This window comes from Acomys minous, assembly GCF_964271855.1.
Source record: "Acomys minous genome assembly, chromosome: 3".
Taxonomy (NCBI): Eukaryota; Metazoa; Chordata; class Mammalia; order Rodentia; family Muridae; genus Acomys; species Acomys minous.
Genome location: NC_140485.1, coordinates 138839359 through 138858218, shown reverse-complemented (window position 1 = coordinate 138858218; position 18860 = coordinate 138839359). Strand labels below are relative to the sequence as shown.

Genomic DNA, 18860 nt, shown 5'->3' with positions numbered 1-18860 from the left:
GCCAGCCGCAGCACTTGGGGTTGTGGGACCTATACCTCGCCTGGGCAGCACAGTAGAGCTGACCCTGATGACCGGCCAAGTGAGCTGGCCCTGAGGGTGTGAGCGTGGGAGAGCTGGGCCCCGAAACTTGTATGCCATGCAGCAGCATAGGCAAGGGATGCCCTCCTCCACCCTTGCCCCTTACCACCTACAGTAGGCAAGAGGCCCAGAGGTCATCAGAGCGGGAGTGCTGGCTCTGCCCCTCACCTGCTACAGCACTTGGAGAGCAGGCCCTGCACCTCACCTGGACAGCAGAGTAGAGTTGGCCCAGGATGTGGGAGTTGCAGGTGAGCCAGCCCTGAGGGAATGAGAGGAGGAGAGCCAGCCGGGCTGACCAGCTCAGATAACTCTTGGGCCCAGAACCAGGACTTTGAATTGGCCCACCCCAACATCTACAGCACCGATGAACTGCTGGAGTGCATGAAGGGGCTGGTCCTACAGATCCACAACTCTAGGATCTCCTTAACACTGGACAACAACAGGATATCCGAGAGGAGTCCCAGTGAGGGTCCAGTACTGAGAGAGTAGCAGAAGCCAGAGTCCTTATACCAGACCAATGACTCACTGCAATAAACATCTGCAAGCAAAAAAGTATGGACAAGAGAGTACACTATGAACCACGCTGTGCCACACTACAGTTTCCACAGTGAGATTTCTTTTTTATTGGGGGGGGGGATGTTGCAAGGGTGGAGGGTGGACAGAAGGAAAGGGGGAGATGGGTGGGATTAGGGTGTGTGATGCAAAATTCACAGAAAATGTGTGCATGTGTGTGCATGTGTGCGTGCGCACGCGTGTGTTTGTATGTGTGTGGCATACATATACACCACAACACACATGTGAACAGAACAACTCTGTAGAGTTGGTTGTCTCCTCCCACCTTTACGTGGGGACTGGAAATCACAGGTTATCATGCTTGTGTGGCCAGAGCCTAATGACCCCTGAAACCATCACTGTATCTCAAGAATAAACTCTAGGCATTTGCAGTAGAAACACGCACAAAAACTCCAAGCATCTGGTAACATATAAAGGTCTTAAAACGTAGGCCCCTGCTACATAAAATTCAACAGGAAAATCCTGTGCTTACTAAGCTAAACCATACGTACCACAATTTTACTCCATTTAAAAAAAAAACTTGAGCATACATAAAAATTGAGCTGAAAAAGATGCATTTAATAAAGTTTGTAACAGCAAACAGACAAGAAGCAGCTAGAAAGCCCAACAAGTTAGGAAGACACACAGTGTACTGGGAGGGCGAGGCAGGAAGACAATGCGGCCCAGGCCTAAGCACACAGCAAGAGCCCTGCCTCAGACTAACTAACCAGTCAATTAAAACTTCACAAACTCTTCCTGAAAGAGAAAGGAGAAAGAGTGGTGACGATGCAATTCAGCTGCCACACAAGTCCTCCTGGCAATAAAGGTTGAACCAAATACTGCACAGTAAAACCATTGCCACGCTTTCTTCTTCCTTGTCCCGCGTTCTGCTCTCTGTGACGTCATCAGGACCATGTGAAGGGAGCCAACGGCTCTGCCCTGACAGACACATATCATATCCCACACTAAAAACCATACTTCACTAGTTTTTAACACATTTTCCAATATTGAAATGTCTGATGTTTCCCTAGATCCTACAACCAACATATTTAACAAGCACTATTACAATGTGATGTAATGATTCATAAATTTAATGATACATAGAATTACAAAGCATCTTGGAGATGAAAGACTGACAGTTAAAGAAGTAATCTCCAAAACTCAATTTTAAAACAGTATGTGAACAGAAGTCAGAAGTGAAGTCTAATCACTGTTCACAGGACCAAAGAGATGACTTGAAATGTGAAAACTTTCTGTATAGTTTCTATAAAGATGTGTGTCCAGATACTTAGAATTAGGAAAACTATTTCAGGGGCTGGAGAGACGGCTCAGCAGTTAAAAGCACTGCCTGCTCTTGTAAAGGACCATGGTTGGATGGCCAGCACCCACATGGTAGGTAAATCACAACCATGCAACTCCAGCTCCAGGGGACACAACACCCTCTTCTGGCCTATTTGGGCAATGAACATATGTAGTGCATATATATATACGTATGCAAAACCACCACATTAAAATAAACTCCTTCAGCTATTTGACCCAAATTAAGATACTTAGTGCTGTAAGGAGCTCAGGGAATTGGACACATGTCCGTCCCTTGTGATAAGTGCTGAACAGCATTTGAGCTCTGAACATGACAGACAAGAAATACCTTTGTGTTCCAAAGAGTAATCAGAGGCTGGCCACATCCTGAGTCAGGACTCACCTTCCTCCCTTGGCGGTGCCTCCTGGGTTTCATAAAGCTCTGCTTTCTATTCATGCTCACTAGTGAGCACTTTCTCCCTTAATAAAGTCACCTGGATCACCCAGTTCACTCTGCCAGCAGTGGGTGGGAGCTAGGGATGACAGGATGAAGACCCTATCCTCAGGGTCTCTGTGTGAGGCCTGGGGTCGGGCCAATGGTGAATGGTCCCTCCTCTGCTTTGGCCCTCACCCACTGGCCTAAAAGTAAAGGATGGACAAGCCAATTCTCTGTGCGACTCTGTGGGTTTCATGGTCTGATCATCTGCTAATCTCTATAAACAGATTAATGGGTGGGTAGCAGGGATCACGTCTCTGCTGAAAGATGACAGAGCATATGATTTGTCTACTTACCTACCTATTATGATTGGAGCTCAAATCAATTAAGATTCATACCCACCAGGCACACAGTCAGCACGTAGTAGATTTTGTGCTGTGTCTATGCTTCATCATGGCTAAAATGTTTTAGCAGGGCATGTAAGTTTTCACTTCCATGTCTAAAGCTCAGAGGCCTCTTTGCCTCTCACTGTATTTCCTACCTCCAAGGTATCTCCTAGGAGCCTGTTCTGAGTGCCTTGCAGATAAATCATGTGTCTACAAACTGCCCAAAATGAAGGGAAAATGAATCTTGAGTTCAGCATGAGGGGAATAAGAGGAAGTGTCTTACAGAAACGAACTCAGAAACACTAAGAACTCAAGTTTACAATACTCAGGCAATTATTCAGAAAACAAAACAAATTTATTTCATTGGTTTAGTAAAAACATTTGGCCTTGATTTTCCCAATTAAATTATATAGAGATTTTTCTCTTCTATGCATCCTTCCTGAATTTCTGTAATTTTACTAATTGAACATGCTAACATAGAATATAGACATAAATTCATAAACACAAAAACAAAAACAAAATCAGACCTATTTTTAGTCAAGCCTGGTGGTATGTATCTTCAATCCCAGCAATTGGGAGGCAGAGACAGGCAGATCCCTGAGTTCAAGGCCAGCCTGGTCTACAGAGTGAGTTTTAGGACGGCGAGGGCTACACAGAGAAACTCTGTCTCAAAGAACAACAACACTTAATCAAGCCTGATCACTAGCTGATGAACTCTATTACAATAACACTGCACTGCCTAGATCTCTAGGTAACCTAAGCCTTTTAAATGTTATGTGTGTGCGTGCACCATGTGTGTGAACTGCCTGTAAAAGACAGAAGAGGGTGTTGGGGCCCCTAACACTAGAGATATGGATAGTTAGAAGCCACTGTATAGTGGAAGTTTTGGTTATGTTATGTAAATATGCTTTTGTTTTGATCCCAAGTGTGGGATGTGAAATTGTCTTTAGTTTATCCACAGCTGATGACAGCTATGAGGGTGTGTGATTTTTGTCAGCTGGAAACTGCTTTGTGCTGGGGGCATGGTCTTTGCTAGCTGGAAAACATCCTTGTGCAGACTCAGAGATAGGGTGCGGGGGAGAAGGGTCACTTCAGACGCTCCTGGAAATGCTCCAGAGAATACTCCGAGAAGGCTATTGCTGATTCTTTCTGCATTTGATGCCTGCTGTTTGCTGTTTAGCTGGACTGCTGGAATCCTAACAGTGAGGAATGGAATTGCCCGGAGAAACTGAGTCTAAGCAAGTCTACGTCCCCTGTCCCTACCTACCTTCTTTCTCTCTTACCTAGAGTCAGTGGGTTGGAAGGGAGGTAGATGCATTAAGAAACCCCAAATAAAGTATGTTTTTAAAAATTCAAAGCCTACGCTGCTGTGTATGCACTGGGAACTGCATGCAGGTCCCTAGCTGTAACCGTCAGTGTAAGAGCAGCCGGAGCTCCTACCCACTGAGCCATCCCTCCTCGCTGGTACTGGACAGTTGATTTACGGCTACTCACTGGATATACCTAGACCGTGCCTAAGGGCAAGTGTGAAAACACTAATTATTAAACCATAATTTAGGTTTATAAGCCTCTGTTTTTTAATATGCCACAAAAGGTACATACTTGTGAATCTGTTGATGACGTACAAAATTACAGAAGGTTCATGGAAAAGGGATTTTACTTCTCATAATCAAAGCAGATTTTCCTAATTTTTCTTTGTTGTTGTTTTAGAATCAAATTACATCCATACAAAACTATAATCTGGCCGTGCTGTCATGTGGAAGGCTTCTTGGATTACTGGCCTGCCTTTAACGGAGACTGGTAGGGTCACCCTACCTCCTGTACCACCTACATACACAGCAAAGGTCCTGTGTGCCTCCTGTGGCTTACACACTGACTTATATCCTTGGCTACAAAAGAAAACAAGCCTCTCTAGTTCCTTTACATGTCATTTGCTTAAGTTCACTTTTAAAAATTCTGTTGTACCTTGGCTAAGAATAAAACCAACTACAGTTCATGTCAACTTTGACTCCCATTGTATCCAAACTTGAAAACTTGTAGACTCTGCCTTCTCCAAATCAATTACAAATAAAGCTTCTGCACCTAAAACCATCCTTGAGATTTCCCAGAAGGCCCCTGGAAAACCAGAGATTTGGTTGGCTGCAGTATTTTAAAATAAATGCAATAGTTTGATGCTACTTTTCATGAATTATCCAATCAGAAGAGACACTGTACACACACACACACACACACACACACACACACACACCTGATGTGCACAAGTAAAATAAAATATTTTATTTAAATCTGCACAAGTAAAATAAAAGATTTCATAAGCTGCTTGCTGTATAAGTTTCCAATGAACACTGACTGTAACATACACTGATGGGCTGCCACTACTATGCTCAGTATTTATTATTAGCCATAATTTCAGATATGCTTTTAGATGCTCACTTGGCCTCAGCTTATTTTATATGAATGCAGCATCCTCTACACCAGCTGTTTTTAAGAACTCATAGAACTTAACCTCTAGGTTTATATTAATATTCACAGTGGTTAGGGTATATTCTGTATCTGGTATTTTTGACAGATTCTTAGTATATTCTAATATATGCTTAGACTATCTTACATTGAAGATTGCAGCTAAACAGTTTTCCTCCATAAAGATCACGTGTCCACTTTTGGAACTAGATGCAACTCCGGGTTAGCTTCCTTGAACGCTGGGCTCATCAGAGTGCTCACAACACTGTGTCCAGAGCTTCTGGGCTGCCATTTGTCCTGCTGGCATTGGTAGGAGCAGCCAGCATCTGTAATAACTACCTTACTCTGAGCAGCAGTCCCCACTGGGCCTTGGACACTTTACACATCAGCAAGCTGTGAGCTACTAGAGGTTTCCACAGTCACAGATTCACTTCTGTTTTCCTCTGCTGCGTCTCGACAGCACCTGCAACCAGCTGCAGGCCAAAACACTTGCCTTCCACCGGGGCAGGCTGTCAGGGCTGTCTTGGGGCCTGTGCAAAGACTATGCCAGGTACTTTTAGGTACAGGTTTCTGAATGCATGTTTGAACAACTCTGAGAAAATACCAATGGACTTAGTCAAGATTTCTGGAACTCCCAGATGGGTCCACAAGACTACTGACTGAAATCAAGTAGAACAAGATCTACTAAAGGCCTGGGGCGTGGGGGACACGGATGACTATGGGTTGCTTGAAGTACTGCTGAGGAACGACCCTTCCCTCGTCCCTTACACTATGCCATGGATATGGTACGCCCCCACAGGTTCATGTGTTGAGAGCCTCTCCACAGAGTGGCAGTTATTACAACATGCTGGGACCTCTAAGCAGCAAGGCCTGGTGGGAAATCCCAGAGTCAGCTGCAGGTGTGCTCTCAACAGGGATTAAGGTAGTTCTCGCAGGACTCCGGTTTCACCCTGGCTTCCTGTTTGGCAATGGGACATCTTGCTCACACATGTCCCGGGTCCCAGCCATTGCTATCTGCCAGAAAGTGATGGAGCCAGCAGGGGCAGTACCTGCAGCCTGTGCCACAACATTTGAACTTTTGGCCCACAGAAGTCTGGGTCAAGTAAGCATCTTTATAAAACTGGTCTGCCATAGGTATTTCATTTACTGCTAGAAAAACAGAGTAACACACTACTGATACAACTCCTAAAACTGAGAGGACTGACTGACCCTGAACTTCAACCGTCCAGTGTGTTGTCCTTCACACCAGAGTGAAGGACAGCAAAGGTGCATTTTCAGTTGAAAAAAATGTAGCAACATGTTCCAAGAGCTTTAAAATTCTTATTTTAAGAACTAGAAGAAGTCTATCATTTAAAAATGGAATACTAAAAATTGAGTAATTAAAGTGTAACCATGTTACAAACCATTGAAAATATAAATGTACTACCAAGTAAGTCAATCAATTATATCATATACATTAGGGCACGCGTGCCATTGGTATGTCCTATAGAATGACATGATGAGTTATCAACTGGGAGCAAACAGACTTATGACATAAACCCCACGTCAGAGAGTGACCGATACGGTTGTTAGTCATCATCTTCACAATGCCAAGTACAAGGACTTAGGCGGCCTGGAGCAGAGGCTGCTGAATCTTCAGACTTTTCCCGGTTTTTCTACAATGGACTTGTGTTGCCTTTCTAAGTAATTAGGCTACTTTAATTTAGCAAGCAGACCTCATATACTTTCTGGAAAGGAACTACATCAATGTGAAGGAAAAAATACTCTTAAATATAGTGTTTAAATTTTAAAACTGAAAAGCATATTAATCAAAGCTATACAAAAATGTCCACTTAAGTGAACAACTAAAAACTTCCAAAGAAAAAGCTGGCTTTGTCCCCGCCACTGCAACAAGAGATTTCATCCGTAGTCACAGCAGAGCATTTGGCGACATGACTCGGGCCCTGCCCAGCACCTTCCACAGCTTCCAGCAGGGCAGGGGGTATCACAAACGGAGCCAAAGGGGGAAGGGGGTGTGGGAAAGGTAGGCCCCTCAAAATCTACTTTCTCATTTCTATGGTTTCTACAAATGAAGAAAAAAAAATCCTAGTTCCAAGGGGTATTTGATGACTTTCAAAGACAATTACAGTGGGCTTTCCCACTTCCTTTTATGTCAAGCCACAAGAAACAAAACAGAAATATAATAATGGCACTAATACTGAACACCTAACACAGGAAAGCTAGTAGCAGCCTATGAAGTAGATGCCATTACTGGTTTTGTTTTTCAAAAGAAATGAAGCTACCAGTGGTAGTGTGTCTGCATGCTGCCAGTAAACGAGATGAGGAAGCACCAAACCTCCTGTCCTGGCCCTCAAGGAGTTTCATTTATTTACGGCAAACAACAATGAACAAGTGAGCGTAAGGGTGCTCAAGTGCTGAGGGTAACACACTCTTGCAGACAACTAGAGCTCTCAAAGACATAAACAGAGAGATGTGAGCCTCAAGTAAGCAATCTTGAGAGAGGAAGAAGGCCACAGTGCTGTATCCTAACACCTACATGTGTGTTCTCATGTTCTCTCCCCCCCCAGCCTCCCCCCCCCCCGCTCGCTTGCGCTCTCGCGCTTTCCCTCTCTCTCTCTCTCTCTCTCTCTCTCTCTCTCTCTCTCTCTCTCTCTCTCTCTCTCTCTCTCTCTCTCTCACACACACACACACACACACACACACACACCAGAGAAAAATGAGTTCCCATTTTTCATCTTTAAGGACTACACTATTTGGAAAATTTAAAACACAGGTCAGAGTTTTAGAGAAAAGTGAGTTAACCACCTCAGGAGGTCATATACTCACCACAGTGTTAGTCTCTAAAATAAAGCCTACGTCTTGGAGTCCTTCTGCTCCAGGGACTGCAGCCTGACATTCCCTGTCCCCCAGGACACTCACACTGAAGTCTAGGATAAGGATCTGGCCTATCGTCCTCAGAACTTGATCCATGTTCCAGTAACTTTTCTCCACACAGTGACCAGGTACCTGACAGGAAGCAACCTAAGGAAAGGAATTCAATCTGGCTCCCCATTGGGCGGAGCACTGCCCTGGTCACCCACCCATCAGGGCAGAGCACTGCCCGGGCCACCCACCCAACGGTGGCAGCAGAGGCTTGAAGTGGGCTCTTCTCAACTCTCACTGAACAGGATTCAGAGAGCTCCAGATACAAGTGGAGCCAGCCTGGAGCATTAAGCCCAGTGCAGCACCCATAGCCTACCCCTGCCGGCGAGGCCCAAGGCCACAACAGCTTTCCCAACCTCTCCAAACACTGCCGCCAGCTGGGGATCAGCTGTTCACACCTGTGAGCCTGCTGAAGGTACTCCCTACTGAAGCCATAGCCTTCTGCCATCGATCCCACAGACATGTGGCCATCCATGGTGACAGCCAATCAAGTCCCTACTTCAAAGGGCCTCAGTCTTACAGTTCCTGCACTGCTCAAAAGGCCAGTGTCTTCTGAGAGCTGAGGCAATTTTGTAACCCCAACCCCTGTAAAATCAATGCGGATAAAGATACTTCTTTTTTTATTAATTTATTCATATCACATCTTGATTGTTAGCCCTTCCCCTGTTTCCTCCCATTCTTCCCTCCCTCCCACTTTCCCCCCTTCTCCCCTCCCCTATGTCTGTGATTGAGGGAGACCTCCTCCCCCTATATATGCTCTAAGATTATTGAGTCTCTTCTTGGTAACTTGCTAATCCTTCCTCTGAGTGCCACCAGGCCTCCCCATCCAGGGGATGTGGTCAGAAAAGGGGCACCAGAGTTCGTGTGAGAGTCAGATCTCACTCTCCACTCAACGGTGGAGAATATCCTGTTCGTCACACAACAGCACGGAGTGAAAGCTCCCGTTGCAAAGGAGAGCAATGGGAGGGCAGCAGGTAAAGGCACCAGAGCAAGACTGGAGCACAGCAGGGCATATGGAAAGCCTGAAGCGCCACGTCCAGAACCTGGGGCTCCTGGTGACATTTCCCGCACTCCAAAAGGGCTGTGATGCCTGCAGCACATCACTCTCTCTCAGGCCGTCTCCACTTGGTACCTTCTGCTTTCTTGCACAGGGGCCCCACGCTCCTGCATCTTTCACACACTGGAGTCTCCAGGTCCACCTAGACTCCACGGCGTCACAGACAGCCTACTGACGAGCTCCACACAGGGAGTCCAGCCCCACTGCACATGGCCTAGCTCAGCCTGGGACCGTGGTGTAAGCCTCCGTGACCTGTAACTCTTCCATTTGTTGATCCACACACAAAACCAGTACTACAAGGATGACAACACTGCGCTCTGACTGCAGGCTGAGGTTACCTTTCACCACAGCTGCGGTGGCCTCTGAGTCCCTGTACAGCTGAAGCCAGGAAAACATGTCTATAGCTGATCCTGTTGGAGCATCGCACCCCAGGCCTTCAAAGGTGGGGCCTTGCCTGGCAGACACCGATGGTCCCTCTTTACAGTGCACTTTCTTCTCAGTTACAGAAAAGAACCCTACAGACCTCAGCACTTATCACTGCTGCATCAACAGCACTTTTGTCCAAGCTTTAAACTCACTCACACTCTCTCACCTTTACACACCTTTCTGCTCTGCTCTGTAGACCTGACCGGAAGCAGTAAGCAACAGCAGGGCAGTGGCCTCGATGCCCTGCTCAACAGGACTCACTCCCAGCATCCACTCTCTTTCTAACCGTGACTATCTTGCCGTCTCACTCTAGTTTTCTTCCATGAGAGCTCACGTCCCTGACATCCTTAATATACTAGTGTCTCCAGGGCTGAAGACAGCCCAGTTCTTTCCAAAATGTAACACGAACGGTCACTAGTGCCATTCCCAGCAGATCCCTGACCTCCCCCGAAGCCACCTGAGCCTGCTCTGACTGTCTGCATGCACACTGACATCCTGATCTTCCAAACTCCAAGAAGAGCATCCTACTCACAACATTCTGAGCTTTCTTGCCTATAGCTCCAAACTTTTCCACACTCCTCACACAAACCAGTTCCAAAGGCCTACAGGATCATGGTCACAGTAACAACCTACAGACTACAATCACAATAACAGCCTACAGACCATGGTCATAGTAACAACCTATAGACTACAGTCACAGTAACAGCGTACAGACCATGGTCATAGTAACAACCTACAGACTACAGTCACAGTAAGGGCCTACAGACTACAGTCACAGTAACAGCCTACAGATCATGGTCATAGTAACAACCTACAGACTACAGTCACAGTAACGGCCTACAGACCATGGTCATAGTAACAACCTACAGACTACAGTCACAGTAACGGCCTACAGACCATGGTCATAGTAACAACCTACAGACTACAGTCACAGTAACGGCCTACAGACCATGGTCATAGTAACAACCTACAGACTACAGTCACAGTAACGGCCTACAGACCATGGTCATAGTAACAACCTACAGACTACAGTCACAGTAAGGGCCTACAGACCATGGTCATAGTAACAACCTATAGACTAGTCACAGTAAGGGCCTACAGATCATGGTCATAGTAACAATCTACAGACTACAGTCACAGTAACAGCCTACAGACCATGGTCATAATAACAACCTACAGACTACAGTCACAGTAAGGGCCTACAGATCATGGTCATAGTATCGACCTTACAGATCACATGGTCACAACAATGACCTTACTTCTAAGGACAATCTCTGCCACTGCTTTTCTTGTCCATGTGAGAAACACCTGACAAGCAATATAAGGGAGGAGATTCAGGGTTTTGATTCATGGTTCAGGGGACACACTCCATCAAGGTGGGAAGTGCATCTGTGGTAAGGGGGAGCTTGGGGCAAGGCTTGTTTACATCTTGTCAGACCATGAGGCAGAGCGCTCTGGCTGGAAGTCCAGTCAGCTTAGAAGTTTCAAATCTCGACCTCATGGCCCTAGGGGTTAAAGGTAGGACTAATGCCCAAAAGGTTCGACAGCCTCACCAATACCACCAGCATCAGGAAACCTCACATGCAAACCACTGCAGGCCCTTGGTGGCTAAATACTGTCACTTGTTCTCCTGACTCAGTCTCAAAGGACAATGTAAAAAGTACAACAGCATCCTTTTGGGTTTTAGTGCAACCATGTACTGCAAAATCAAAGTCCCAATCCATTGGTGAGTCTTAAAATAAACTCAGTAGGTAATAATGAACAAGGTATGCTACAAAAGAATAATTACTATAATTATATATTACAGCATCAAATACTTCATAAATCTATTCTACTATACAGCACTTTCAAACTTCTGCACAACGCATCACTGTAGGTCACCTCTGAGCCACCTGCTCTAAGCACAGCCTGCATGAGATCAGGCCTGATGTAAAAGCTTTGAGCTCTGGCATGTCTACACTCTCGGACCCACATCTTCATGGGGGGAAGTGGGCTATGATGAGTGGAGAGGTTTGTTTGTTGTCGTTTGTTTTTGTTTTTTCGAGACAGGTTTCTCTGTTTAGCCTTGGCTGCCTTGGACTTGCTTTGTAGACCAGGCTGGCCTTGAACTCATAGTGATCCCCCTGCTTCTGCCTCCTGAGTGCTGGGATTAAAGGCGTGCACCACCACTGCCCGGAGTGGAGAGGTTTTTTTGTCTTTCCTTTTTTCCCTCCTTGCGTTTTTTTGTTGTTGTTGTTGTTTGGTTGGTTTTTTTTTTTTTTCTGGAAAGGCTCTTTCCTCAAAAGAAAAACGGGACAGATGAACATCTTCAAGGACAATGAAAAACACAGGGTCACTGTGAAATGTATGTACAGGGCCCTGGTTCAATCCCCACACTGTATAAACTACACAGAGTGGCACACACCTGCAATCCCAGCATCTCTGAAAGAGGCAGAAACAACAGAATTTCCAAGACCATCCTAGGCTACAAAGGAAGTCTTAAGCCATCCTGAGCTATATGAGAGCACACTTGGTTTAAAAAAATATATAAACTTCAGATTTTAAATACATGTATTAAAGGGCTTTTTTTTTTAATCAAAATTTCCCCCACCAAGAGACTACACTGTTTAACAACGCCTCCTAATTTCTCTAAGCCAGCCCTAGGCTGTCCTCTAACAGCCCTCTGTCAAAAATCTGAGTACAGCATCTTCAAACAGCTCACAAGCAAAGAGCTCCCTAAAGCAGCAACCTGTTCGGCTTCATAGCTCAGGGTTCACATTTCTCTACAGATGGCTTAGTCCTTCTAAAATAGCGCTGACATGAAATCCATTTACGAAACACTTTGACAGAATGCCTAACATATTCTAATAGCACTCGCTGCAGCTTTATCAACATGTGCCTTCTGTAAGATCAAGGAGATCAACACATCCACTGAGGTCTGCAAAACAGGGCAATTGAATGCGCCTGCAAGGGAAGAGCCAGACTCCACTTGGCTGTCAGCAAACACACGCTGAGAGGCAAACACTCTGCTACAGGAGGCTGAGCTCTGCAGGGATCTGAGAACACGCTGACCACACCCTCTGTCAGCAGAGTGATGTCCCTTTCAAATGAGGCCATCCCAAATATGCCAGGGAAAACAGAGGAAGCTTCTTAACAGGGCACACCTGTGGGTAATGTAGCTCTGGCCTTTAGATAAGCTCTCCAGAAATATGAAAGACCCTCAGAACACCAGATCTTTCTTTTGTTTCCACTGAAGTACTCGCTAATGCAAGGTGAACTGAGGGGTTAAAAAAAAACCAGCTTGCTTTAATCAACTCGGGTAAACTCACACACACCAAAAATTAATAAGATAAATTTTAAGTTCATTTAAAACTTGGTAACAATATTCTCTTCATACGGTACATGGTACTCATAAATTTCAATTTTTAGTAACAATTCAAAATAAGGAGACTTAAAATAATAAATGCAGTAGTTAGAAATTTGAGGGCTGCACATCAGGTGACTCGGGACTGATTCTAACTCCAGCACTATGGAGCTCCAACACAGCCTTTTGGTCCCCACAGGAAACTTGCACACAAGCAGCAGACGCCCTTAGACAGACTCACAGACTGATAAACAGACAAATAAAGATATCAGTTTTTTAAAAATTCGAGGCTAAAGAGATGGCTCAGTGATTAATAAGAATGTTTGCTGTGAATCCAAGAGGACCTGACTTCAGATCCCAGCACCCAGGTACGGCTGCCATGCCAGCAACTGCAGCACTGGGGCGTGGGGCAGAACCAGGCAGATCCTGGGGCCTGTAGAACGGCCACCCTGGCCAGAATGCTGAACTGCAGACTTAGAGAGTCTGTCTCAAAACAAACAAACAAATAAATACGGTGAAAGGCATCTGATATTCTCCTGTAGCCTTTGCATGAGCATGGGTGGGCACATGGACCAACACACATGTGTGCATACCATATGCTCTTGCACACACAGATTTCTGTCCTATGACTATGTGTTATCTGAAAATACAACATGCTCATTATGAAAAGCTTTAGAAAAAAACTAGCATGTTTCCAATGTTTCTTCTGTGTGTGTGGTTTCTCAAACGTGAATGTGCTATGTATTATGATTTGAAGATGCCTAACTGAATCTAGCACCCACATAAAGGCCAGGCATGACGGACATCTGTAACCCCAGTGCTGGGGTGGGGGCAGGGGAGACGGAGATACAGAGAGCTCACTAGCCAGCCAATTTAGGAGAAATGGTGAATTTCCGGGTCCCAAAACCTACACTGGAGAGCAACAGAAGATACTCAACATTGCCTTCTGGCCGTCACATGTGCACACACATAGGTGCATGCATGCACACATGCACATACCATAAAAGGGGAGGGAGAGAAAGAGAGAGAGATCTCATTAGTCACAGGTCAAACCAAAGAGCAAAGGGAGGATCCATTTGGCAGAAAGGGACCTAACTTGCCAAAGCCTCTCACAGCCTCTGAGTTTCTCTGGGGTCTTCATCACCATCTGAAACCAAACCACCTCTCTGGGGCTGGCTGCAGCTTCTGGGAGTTAGCTCGACTTCCCCTGATGCACTTCAGTCATCAAGATGAGAACTTCCTTCCCCTGGATCCGACATGACGCGCCTCAGGAAACAAGCCTAAGGTCACGGTTTGGTACGGAGTTCATTACTCCTGGCAGAACTGCAGTGCACATGGGTTCATGCACATGAAGACGGAGGTGTTTCCAAGTGCGAGACAGGGCAGAGGACAGACTCAGAACCATCCTTTGCAAATTCCTATTGGTGATCAGCTTCCTACACTGAGCTCAAAGGAGGGCACATCAGACAGTAAAGGTACGTGGGGATCTTTCTAAAAATAGTCACGTCCCACCAAGAAGACTTGCCTTGTGTGCACTTGTGTGCTCTTGCCATGTCACTACATGTCTTTAATGGCATGGTTTTAATAGCTACAGAATTCTAATTAACTTTTAAAATGTGGACTTAAATCCAGAGAAACCACATATTATCATGATCCTTTATGAATACAATATTCAACAAACACCTCAGAAAGCACCAGATACTGACAGCCTCACCACGCCCTGTCAGACTACTCCAAAGGCCTCTTTGTGGGAGATGGGCATTATGGAGAGAAAATATCTACCCTACCACTGAGGCTTTCCTAACAATTATGTATAAGGACATACTACATCCCAAATCAAAGCCGAAAAAACAAGAGCTGCCATAATCTAATTAGAGTAAGACTAAAGATTAAAAACAAATTACGTGACCCAAATGAGAGAAATGTGTGAGAAGGTATGGGGAAAGCAGTTGTGTGAAGTCAAGAAAGACCCTTGTCTCTGCTACTGAAAGCAGTAGCTGTGCCCAAGATGGGCAAGCCTACCTCCCAGTCTGCTGGTGTAAATTATGGGGTCCTTTGAGATCAGCCTTTTATAGATTGTGGGGTTTTCCTATGAGCCAGAGTTACTCGAAGACACCGTGGCCACGAAGCCAAGGCCCAGCACCTGCACTTGCTTGCTGCCGATGCGGTACTACCTGGCAAGGCTGAGACCTGTCAACCAATCTTCTTTCCTCACGTGGCTTCCATTTTCCCCTTAACAAAACCATTTCCAACAGCCTGCCAACTTGTAAACAACATTAAGTTCTTAGGCAGAATCCATACCACCTGGTCTAATGGGACGGTGGAGAAAGGAGCCTGCAATGGACAGATAATCCTGGAGGAATGAGGAACTAACTGGCAGGAGGCTGTTAAGACAATCTACCCATTAAGTAGGCAGGATCTGTGTATCCCCATCTTTCAGTAGAGTTCAGAACAAGATTTTCAAGGCACCAAGGAAGGAAATAAAGCGACCTCATGAAGTGACAAAGGAAGCAGGGACAGTCAAGCCATACCCAAGCCAGGGCATAGTCCCTGCCACTGCTGGAGCATTTCTGGTCACTGCTGCCAGTTGGCTGCTCCTCTGTCTAAAGCTACTCCCTCTGTCCCGTTCCTGCTCCCCTCCCCCCGCCACCTCCACTAAGGCACCTACTGTTCTAGTAGCTAAGGTTAGACACACATCAAATAAGGAAGCACATGAGCTGCAGGGAGGGATTCGAGGTGACAGAGAGAGCAGACTGTCCAGGAGTGAGGATGCGCAAAGACTTTCTAAGAAGTAAAACCCATCTTCTGAGGTGAACAAAGAAGAGCCACGCTACACAGAGTAAGCTGCTGGCTGGAAAAGGGAATAACGAGATTTACTAACATTGTAGAAGGTCGGTAAGTGAGAACAATGAGGCCGTGTGTAACACAACTCTTTTAACGCAAAGCTTTAAGTTCTCCTAAGCAATATCAGGATCCCCTTAATACTCACCCAGATGCCTGAAAAAGAAATAAGGATGTTTATTAAAAAGCTTATTCACTATAAACAATCATAATCATCTTCATGAATTGTCTACCAAAAATATGGATCAGAAGTACCCCACATCGGACAATAAACACTAAAACAACGACTGTCAGAGCACTGTCAGCTGGCACCCTGTTGTGTGTTCTTCCATCATTGCGTAACTCAGGAGCAAATCGCACCCACAGCAGACGTCCTGGGCGCTGCTGGCATCTGCCAGGGGTGCGCTTGCCATACGGCTTTGGAAGCCAACATGTACAGGCCTGACTCCTACAAAAGACCTGTGCGCTAATACAGCCTTCCTGATCAATCACACAGACAGACAGACAGACAGACAGACACACACACACACACACACACACACACACACACACACACACGTACCGCAGATGAACAACAATGCCAGAAAGCCAGTTAACCTGAGGACACTAAGTAGCACATTAGTGGTCGCCAGCGTGCTAGGAGGAGGCACTGGGCATAGTGCGAGCGCGCCTCCTGTGAACAGTGAAGAAGGTAGACCGCAGACAGACAACTGGGGCTCCCCTGCAACATCATCACTCATCTACAGGAATCGTGCCAGAGGTCACCCCTGCCTATTGAAGAGGAGGCAGTGTCAGTTACTGCAGCAAAAAAAAAAAAAGGCAAAAAGCAATGGCTTCACCAAGGAATCTGCTTTGCAGATTTGCTATTGTAAAATTAACTGCAATGTTGCTAAGGAAAATTCTTCAAAGATCTTCTTGTTCCATACACTGCTGTTCACTTACAGTTGGAAGAAGCCCATCGTCCTGACCTATTTTTATTATAACAATGAGACAGAATCCTGGCTGGAAGGCAAGCTGTTTTATCAACTAAAAAAAAAAAAGCGTTTTTACAATAGATTTTTATTCCTTTGCACTTTCCACCTCTAACTAATAACGTTCAAGTCCATTTTCCCCCCAGAGTACAGTTACACAGAATTATAATGTCGGGTCTGTGGATATGAAATCATCCCTCTTCCTCATGATAATTAAGGCACAAGCTAAGCAGCCAGACCTTTGTTTATTATGAGCTGTTAACCTTTATATACGCTATTTACCTTCTGCCTCGGTTTCCTCTTACGTAAAGGAGATGAATAGCTGAATTAACTCATGAGACTGTTGTGAAGAGTAAATGAATTAACAGAAGCAATGGTTAAGTGGTAAAACATTTTAAGCATTAAGGACTCCCATTTATTATTTCTAAATTAATGTTTAAAAGGAGTCAAAATTGCTCAACAACTAATACAATTAGAAAATTATGAACTTTCTGACAAAACTTCTAAAAAATGTTGGAAGAATTCTCATAGCTCCCTGTGCAGTTCTTTAAAGACAATATCCCTTTAAAATGTCACAGATCTTGAAATTAAGAAACATAAAGCAGTGGCTTTCACAGCTTTGAAAAAATAAAAATCCTCACAGGCAACCTAGTGGTGACAAGTAAGGATGTGAATGGCTCCTGTGTCCAGGTCCCACTACAACCATAAACTCGCTATTTCTTCAAGCAGGAAAAGGCAAAGCTTTTTAACTGCCTTCTTCCTGGGATTATAGGGCAAGACCTTAAGCCAGGAGGAGCTGTGGGAGTGTTCTCACTATAGGGGGCAGGGGGCAGCCACAGCTTATCCTGGGATGCAAAAGACAGGCGTTCAAGCACAAAAACAGAGCGCGGTGAATTTACCCTCCCAATTAAAACTTAAAGACTCTTATTAGTAGCTAGCAGCGCTTCTATGGAACAGAATGCAACAGATACTCTGGGCACCAAAGTTCCATCCCGGAGCACCCTGCGGTAGCAAAGTTTCACACATTAACCCTTAGTTTGTATGTGCGCAATGCTCTGCATCTGGCTAGTAAAAGGACATCAGCAAGGAAACTAGTATGCAGTTAAGTGAAGCTTCTTCCTGGGGACAGAAGGCTGGGAGGCGGGGTGCGAAGGGATGAAGGAGCAAGGAGCTGAGGGGCTCTACGCCTCCCTCTTCCTGGAGGGAGAAAGGGGGGACCACCTTCCTACTGTCGGAACACAGATCCCAGCCCAAGACGCGGCGGCGGCGGCGGCGGCACCCAGAGCAAGCAAGGGAAGTCTGCAGCAGCAGGGCCCCGGGGGCACTAGTGCAAGGTCCCGGGTCGCTCGGGAGCTTGGCCTCGGGGCCCGGCAGGGGTCGCGCGGAAGCCGAGCACACGGTCCGTGCTGCACCGCGCCCCTCCCGCCGCCGGAGGTCTGGATGCTCCGCGCCCACCTGGCGCGCGCAGCCGAGGACCCCACGCCCCCTTCACGCCACCCGGCTCCCTCCAAGCAGCGGCTGCAGCCATGCACTCACCTCGCCGCCGGGCAGCACTCCGGCTCGGGCTCGGGTTCCGGCGGTGGCGGTGGCGGTGGCGGCGGCGGCGGCGGCGGCGGTCGCCGCGGCTCCTCCATGGCGGCTGCAGGGGTGACGGCGGGGGCAGGAGGGGGCACCGGTTCGGCAATGGCGTCTCTCATCCGTGCACCGAGCCCCGCATGACCGCGGAGGGTCGTCAGCTGCAGCCTGGTGCGGAAGACCCGGAGCCAGGGCGTGCGGGAGTGACTCGACTCCGCCTCCGCCTCTAGCCCGCCGCAGGAGCCGTGCGCGCCGCGGCCATCTTGGGAACGGCGGCCGGCCGAGCGCCGGGCTACGGCGGGCAGCGAGGGACACGCCTCGGCGGGCGGCTGAGTCCGCCTGGGCGGGGCGACGAGAGAGGGAGGAGTGCACTGGCCCGTGGTGTGTCAGGTGTCTCTGGGTGGCGGCGGGTGGCCTCGGGAGGTCCTGAGGCCAAGGGCGCAGGAGACACTGGGAGAAGCTAGGTTGTCTGAGCCAGCAGGGATGCTTCATAAATTTAAGCCCAAGGTCTGTG

At 46.7% G+C, this 18860-nt stretch overlaps 1 protein-coding gene across 2 annotated transcripts in view; it reads right to left on the bottom strand.

Moving 5' to 3' along the window:
* Nucleotides 1-18648, bottom strand: part of MAP3K4 (mitogen-activated protein kinase kinase kinase 4) — a 92070-nt gene extending 73422 nt beyond the window's left edge. For both annotated transcript variants that reach the window (XM_084777794.1, XM_084777795.1), the window contains exon 1: nt 18308-18648. In XM_084777794.1, the coding sequence (XP_084633920.1) occupies nt 18308-18468 (161 nt within the window). In that variant the 5' untranslated portion in view covers nt 18469-18648. The remainder of the gene's footprint in view (nt 1-18307) is intronic.
* Nucleotides 18649-18860: the final 212 nt, after the last annotated feature.